Source organism: Calidris pugnax, unplaced genomic scaffold, assembly GCF_001431845.1.
Source record: "Calidris pugnax isolate Ruff unplaced genomic scaffold, ASM143184v1 scaffold44, whole genome shotgun sequence".
Lineage (NCBI taxonomy): Eukaryota > Metazoa > Chordata > Aves > Charadriiformes > Scolopacidae > Calidris > Calidris pugnax.
In genome coordinates, this window is record NW_015094506.1 from 3,900,327 (window position 1) to 3,907,403 (window position 7,077).

General features: G+C 59.8%; 1 protein-coding gene across 1 annotated transcript in view; it reads right to left on the reverse strand.

The window, feature by feature from the left end:
* Positions 1-34: 34 nt before the first annotated feature.
* The window catches only part of SUN2 (Sad1 and UNC84 domain containing 2), an 8,207-nt gene continuing 1,164 nt past the window's right edge, over positions 35-7,077 (reverse strand). Inside the window, exons 2-16 of the mRNA XM_014963280.1 lie at positions 6,772-6,906; positions 6,476-6,571; positions 6,193-6,286; positions 5,923-5,993; positions 5,545-5,669; positions 4,943-5,173; positions 4,781-4,858; positions 4,650-4,693; positions 4,036-4,201; positions 3,732-3,950; positions 2,299-2,383; positions 2,088-2,200; positions 1,730-1,897; positions 1,205-1,297; positions 35-1,087 (exon numbers count right to left, since the gene is read on the reverse strand). Of these exons, the coding sequence (XP_014818766.1) occupies positions 974-1,087; positions 1,205-1,297; positions 1,730-1,897; positions 2,088-2,200; positions 2,299-2,383; positions 3,732-3,950; positions 4,036-4,201; positions 4,650-4,693; positions 4,781-4,858; positions 4,943-5,173; positions 5,545-5,669; positions 5,923-5,993; positions 6,193-6,286; positions 6,476-6,571; positions 6,772-6,906 (1,832 nt within the window). The 3' untranslated portion in view covers positions 35-973. The remainder of the gene's footprint in view (positions 1,088-1,204; positions 1,298-1,729; positions 1,898-2,087; positions 2,201-2,298; positions 2,384-3,731; positions 3,951-4,035; positions 4,202-4,649; positions 4,694-4,780; positions 4,859-4,942; positions 5,174-5,544; positions 5,670-5,922; positions 5,994-6,192; positions 6,287-6,475; positions 6,572-6,771; positions 6,907-7,077) is intronic.

Below are 7,077 nucleotides of genomic sequence, written 5' to 3' on the forward strand. Positions count from 1 at the left end.
ACAAGAAAAAAAAAGATTTTTTTTTTTTGTTAAAAAAAAAAAAAAAAAAAAAAAAAAAAAAGAAAACAAAGCAAAAAAAAAAAAAATCCCTCAAGACCCCAACTGGAAAATAGCCTCCCTCCCCCTTAAAAAAACACAAATCCAAAACCACAACAGAACAAACCCAAAAGGGGAAGCAGGCAACAGGAGTTTTCCATAGCATCGTTAAGCTTAACACTGGGGAGACAGCGTCGCCAGGACCCGACCCAGCCGCCGGCAGCAGGAGGGCTCGAGCGGACGGAGGGCAGCACTGGGGCAGGCTCTGCCACCCGTGCGTGCCCAATTTCCCCCCTCCTGCTGTCCCAAACCGTTAGTTTTATGTTAATACTTCATTAATACTGTCTTATTTCCCCTCTGCTGGCCCAGCATCGGAGGTCTGGAGATCTTTACCTCAACCAGCCCCAAGGCAGGAGAAAAGACCCCCCCCACCCCACGTGGAGGGGAGAGACTCAATGGCCATGACCGGTGGGCTCCCACCTACCCTGGCAGCACCCAGCCAGTCACCACAGTCCCGTACACCCTGTCGTGCCCAAGCTGGCGTGAAGCACATGGCAGAAGTTACATGCCCCCTTTCCCAAGCCCCGGCAACACTCAGAAAGAAGCAAGGCAAGGGGGACGAGGGGTTGCGCAGACCCAATTAAAAAAAATAATAAAAAAATCAGCTTAAAAAGTTAAAAGTGTCCGATCCGCACTGAAAACAAACCGGGCTGCGCCAGGACCCACGTGGGATGCTCTTGCCTCGCCACCCGCCGGTCCTTGGAAGAGTGAAAGCCTCACCCTTTGAACACCAGCTCTTCTCCTCCCGCAAGGGGAGCGGCTCCCTGGGGCGGCTGCTGGTGCATCCCGGGATTTCTATGTCCAAAGCGACAAACCGGACGAGTCCCCTCCTGCTGTCGGCCCCGCAGCATCCTCATCCCGCGCGGGAGCCGGGGGGTCAGTGCTCCGGCTCCCCGTGCACACGGAAGCGGTAGATGCAGGTGTATTCAGGGTGGCCCCAATTGCTCAGCACCCGGAGCTCCACCAGCTGGTACGTGCCCACGGCATTGCCCTTGGAGAGAGGAGGAAGGAAAAACCTGAGCCCCTGAGAGCTCTCAAGGGATCAGAGACCCCCCCAGGAGCACCTTTTTCTTCTCAGGGTTGGGTGCCCCAAGGGCAAAGCGCTTACCTCCAAGTAAAATGTTTGGATGGGGTCACCGTCATGGTTGTAGGTGAACTGCCCCAGGAGCACACCCTCCTCCTCTCCCTCGTCCTTCAAGCCCTGTGGAGGGGCAGGGAGGGAGAAAGGGAGAACCAGGGGTGATCAGAGAGGGAGACTGGACGCGATGAGCACACCCGGGGCAGAAGAGGGAAATGGAGACACAAGCGCCTTTGGCCCCCACTCCTGCTCTTCCAGGCCAAAACAGACAGATAGGGATGGGGGCCAGTGGGGAAGGACGGGCAGGAAGACCAAGAGTTACACCTACTCAGCCCCCTCTCTCCCAGTGTCCCCCAAAACCCTTCCCAAAGCCTGGTACCCCTTCTCTCCCCCCCAATACTGCTTCTTCCTCCTCTTCAGAATAACACCCACCCCTCCCCGAGCACCCCACAGGCAGATACAGGGCTTGCCAGCCCACTGTCCTGCACCCTCCACCACCCCATCCTCCCACCACATCTCCCCCCTCCTCCCTCAGGTCCAGATGAGGGCACTCACGTAGACAGCGAAGTCTTTGGGGGCGCTGGGGATGGTCCCCTGAGGTGAGAGGGCTTTTGGGATGTGCTCCAGTGTCACGGCCGTGGGGCGGATGATGCTGGAGAGGCGGATGATGACAAAGCCCAGGGACCCACGAAAGGCCCAGCAGTTCCCGGGGTTGACATCTGGCTACGAGTGCGGGAAGGAGACACCAGCAACGTTATCATCATCAGTGCCATTTTTCTCCCCCTCACCCCAACATCAGCCTGGCCGCTTGCTTGGAGCGACAGCGAGAGCCCAATAAAACCCACCAAACCCACCCGAGAACCAGCCCGGCTGGTTCTCCCTCTCAGTGGGGTCTTGCCCTGAAGGTACCCACCTGCAGGATGACACGGGGGGACTGCGAGTGGTACCACAGGGGGATGCCAAACAAACTCAGCGCCTTCCACGTCCTGTAGGTCTCAGAGCAGCGGGTGTTGATGACGCTGGCCCCTGGTACACAGAGGGGACAGTGGTGGGTAAGTATCCTGTGGTCCCCTCCCCAGGACCAACGGCTCGTCCCAGGTGGGCCAAAGCCCCCCATCTCCTACCTGCTGACTCCAAGGCATAGTCAACCATTCCCACGCGGTCCTCGCTGTAGCGCTTCAGGGCCTGGTCCACGATGAGATGCACTTGCTGCAGGGGGAAGCAGAGGACACAAGAGGGGTGAAGGTCTGGGGTGGGCATCCTGCCCCCCACCCACCTCTGCCCTGCGGGGACGGAGAGGGCACAAGGACCTTCCCACAAAACAGCCGGGGGATGAATCACCGTGGCAAAAAACAAGACGACACGCATTTGGCTTGGGAGCCTCGTTAGAGGTTGCTAAAAATACCCCAGACGAGAGGAGCTGTGCAATGAAGGGGCAGCGCCCAAGGCAGGCTGGGCTTGCCCATCCCCATCCCAAAAGAGGGGCTCGCCCCAGAGGAGGTGGGGTACCCCCCAGCAGGTACCAGACACAGCCTGACAGCCCACCCAGTCCTCCCCAGCGGGTTCCTCTTTCTCTGTCTTGCAGGATCAATGGGAGCTCCCCCCATCTGGAAAAGGGGGAGCCAACTGGAGCATCCTTCTGGAATTGAACCCAGCCCCAGGAGCTGGGACCCTGTGGCCCCACTGTGGCTCTGAACTTTGTGTTGTGCACGAAGCTTGCACAGACTACGGAGACTGCTAATCCCAGCTTGATCCCTCCCTCCGCTAGCTTCACGGGGAATTGCCAACAACTCTTTCCAAAGCAAGCAGGCTCATTTTTTCCCCGTGGTGTCATCCTGCTGAAATGCTTTGCCCCACATGACTCTGCGGCACTGGCGACGGAGGGAGGGTAAGCAAGATGCTCAGCCCATGGAAACCTTGCTGGCACCTGCCCCACCTTCTGCATGAGAGATACGCAAGCTGAAACTTGGATTTTAAGACAGCAGGAGCCTCGCAGGGTGTGGATGCTGCCACCTACGACCCTTTCCAGGGCAGGGCACAGGCACAGCCCTGGGGAGGCTCACAGCAGAGAGAGGATGGAGGAGTTTCAGAGATGCTCTTGCCAGGATCAACATCCCAGCTGTAAGGGCTGTCTCCAGGCTCTGCCATCTGCCAGGCAGGCATGCCAGTCCCCCCTGCACACACAAGGGGATACAGCCCCCAACCCCACACCTGTCATAGAATCACAGGATGGTTTGGGTTGGAAGGGACCTCAAAGATCATCGAGTTCCAACCCCCTGCCATGGGCAGGGACACCTCCCACCAGACCAGGTTGCTCAAGGCCACATCCAGCCTGGCCTTGAACACTTCCAGGGATGGGGCATCCACAACTTCCCTGGGCAGCCTGTTCCAGTGTCTCACCACCCTCACACTAAAGAATTTCTTCCTGAGATCTAATCTGAATCTTTTTTCTTCCAATTTAAAACCGTTTCCCCTTGTCCTATCATTACCCTTCCTGGCAAAGAGTCCTTCTCTGGTGTCAGAGTCACCTGTCCCTGGTGTTCAGGCTGGCACTCACCTCCTCTGTCACTCCTGTGGTCCCCCCTTGCTGCAGGGCCACTCCGATACCATCCCGTGCTGCCAGCCTTCGGTCTTCCAAGACTTTGGCCAGGATCTTGCTCTCTAGGGCCCGGAGTTCTGCTTGCAAGTCTTCCTGCTGGAGGACAAGGCCAGCGGCGCCGTCCTGCCGGGATTGCGACAGGAACCGACGGACCCACGCCGGGAACTGCGCTTCCACCTAAAATGGTGAGGACAGAGCTCAGCCCCAGGGCAGGGACCCTCACGGCTGTCTCTGCTGAACAGGGTGGGAACCAGGGACTCACATCAGCCCGCACCGCCTTCAGCTGCTCCAGCATCCCCTCCACGTGCTTCCCCATCACCTCCTGGTCTGACTTGAGGCCCGCCAGCTCCCTCCTCAGCGCTGCCACCTCCTGCTCCAGTTTGTCCACCTCCTGCTGGAAGGTCCCTCGCAGGCCCTCCTGCACCAAGCTGTGCCGAGAAAGGTAACAGAGTTGTGTGCCAACAGTCCCAGCTCCCCTCTGCACACTAGGGGAAGAGGTTCATCTCCCATCACCTCCGCTCAACCCCATCTCCAGCCCCAAGCCCTTCCAATTCCTGTGCCGATGACCTCTTCTACTGCATCCCGTGGGAAAGCATCCCCAGCTCGCCCCCCAGTCGAAAGCCACATTCCCCACAGTGATGCAAAAATAACAGTGGTGAAGGTCATTTGCTGCAATCGCCCTTTGAGCCAGCCAGGACACTTCCCTGCTGACATACCCATCTCTCCTTTCCACCCAAGATTGTGCCTCTCAGCCTCTCCTTCACCCTGAGCAAACCAGCCCTGGAAACTCCTCCCAAGCTTTGCTGTGGGGATTCCACCCTGCTGCCTGCCTGCCCCTAAACAGAGCAGTGGCTCTGCCCGGGCAGCCAGCGTTACCTCTGCCACTTGGAGTTCAGCTCCAGCAAGCGCGTCTCCATCTCCTGCCAGGAGAAGGGGAAAGGGTGAGACCTGCGGTGCCGGCGGTGAGGATGTCCCACCCGGGTACCACCGCACGCTCATCCCCATACCTGAGAGGCTTGTGCCATCTTCCCCAGGCGCCCGTCTAAATCCCTCTGCACCTGGGCTCGGAGAGCATCCAGCTCGCCCTGCAGGGTGAGGAACAGGAGGGGAACATCAGAATCTAGCCCCACGTGCCCCCCATCTCCCCACATGTCCTCCACATCCCTTACCTGAAGGTGGCTGGTCACGTCAGTGAGGAGATGCTCCTTCAGCCCCGCATCCCGGCGGCTCACCAGTCCCTCCAGCAGGGCCAGGACATCCCCCGGGGGTGGCTCTCCTCCTGCTGCCACAGCTGCTGCCCCCCGACGCAGCTCCCACTGCGACACCTCAGCCTCCAGTGCCTTGAAGCGCTTCTCCAGAGCCTGGAAGCGAGCCAGGAGCCGGTGCTCCCCTTGCAGCCCCTGTGGTGGCAAAGGCAGGGTCCAATGCAGCCCCCCGGGGAGGTGTGGACCCCCACGGGGCTGCCTGCTCCACAGGGACCCCTGCAAACGGGGATCCAGACAACACAGTCCCCAGAGTCAGTGGCATCTTATTCATCCGCTGCTTCCCAAGAGAGGACAGATGTTCCCCCTGCTCCATCCCTGGGACACCCAGGGAGTGAGACACCCACAAGCTGGGGGAGCTATTTCCACCAGCATGGAGCCATCATCAGCCCCATCCTCCACCACTTTGCCATCCCCTAGAAGAGCTCCTTCAGCCACAGACCACACTCTCCTGGCTCTCCCAGCAGGCCACCCACCTGGGCCAATACCACCACTTTGCTGAGGCTTACCTGGTCCAGCGCGGTCAGGTCCCCTGCCCCAGGCATGGAGGAGGAGGAAAGCTTTCCAGCTCCCCACCACGGGAAGGCAGGGATGCTGAGCGTCGACAGCCCGTACGGGTAGAAGTACCAAGCTCCTGGGCAAGTAGGGGGATGAGAGAGTTAAAACAACAGGCCACAGCAGGGCACAGGGTGGACATGCAGAGGCTCAACCATCAGCATCTCCTGGGGTTACCCAGAGGCCTCAGCACAGGGGTGAAGATGCACCAGGGTACCAGGAGCTACAAACATTGAGCTCAGGGCCATCCCATCCCATCCCCTGGGTACAGCAGTGGGATGCTCTGCACTGCCCCAAATCCCAGGGCAACAGATCGAGCTGGGCCAACTCACCATAGGCAGCGGCAGCGAGGAGGAGGAGGAGCAACAGCAGTAGCAGGGACCTCTTCAGCCATGGGTAGCGCCTGGAACATGGAGAAGAAAGAGGCACCTGTAGGACTGCGGCCACCTTTCCCCACCGCAGCCCTTCTCTGGATGGGGGCCGGAGGGAAGGCAGAACCCAGCTGGGCTTTGGCACAAGACACCCACACCCCATGTGTGCCAGGCACCCGCTCTCCGGACTCCTGTGGGTGTTCCATCCTGGTATCCGGCCACCACACTCACCTGGAGAAGGGGACACCACCCAGGCGAGGAGCTGGGCCGGTGAGGCGGTGCCAGGCAGCTGCCAGCCCCGAGGAGAGCCATCCCAGGAACCGAACTGCCAGGAGAGAAAATGAGTCTCAGGCAGGGTCACGGCAAAGATGTTCCTTCTGTCCCCAGGGATGCTCCCACGGGGAGATGAAGCCCCTCCACCCCATCAGGGAACAGCACATGGCCCGTGGGAAGTGGAGATGCTGGTGGGGAAGAAAGGTGCTGCTAGAAACCCCCCCACCAGCCCTCCACTCACCTGGGGAGGTGAACACCTGCCAGAGGAAGGAGCCCACCCGAGAGGCTGCGGTCCTCAGCCCCGACCTGGAGCTACTCTGGCCTGAGTAGAAGTGACCTGGAAAGGAAGCAGCGAGGTAGCAAGTCACTAAATAGAGCCTGCATCCCTGTGCACCATCAATGGTGAAGGCTTTGCTTGGGGGGTGGTGTGCAGGAGAGGAGGGACTGGCAGCATCCTGGGCACAGCCAGGCTCTGGGCTGGTCCCCCTGGTCTCCCCCAGCATCCCTGCCACCAGAGAGAGGCTGGTGCATCCCTACCAGCATAATCATCTTCTGAGGAGTACCCAGACGAAGAGGCGTAGGTGTCGTACGTCTTGCTCTCCAGCAGCCCGTTGATCTTACTGGACTCGGTGTCCCCCGTGCCTCTTCTCCTCCTGGTGGAGAGCTCCCCACCTGCCCCCAAAACACAGAGGTCCCCCTGAGAAACCACCCCACCACCTCCACCACGACAGGGGGCAACCCAGACAGCTGGCTTGGGGGACTACCCCAACACCCCACACCATCCCTGTTGCCCAGTGAGGTCCCCAGCTGCCATGGAAGGGAGAGGGGAGGGAGAGGGGAGGG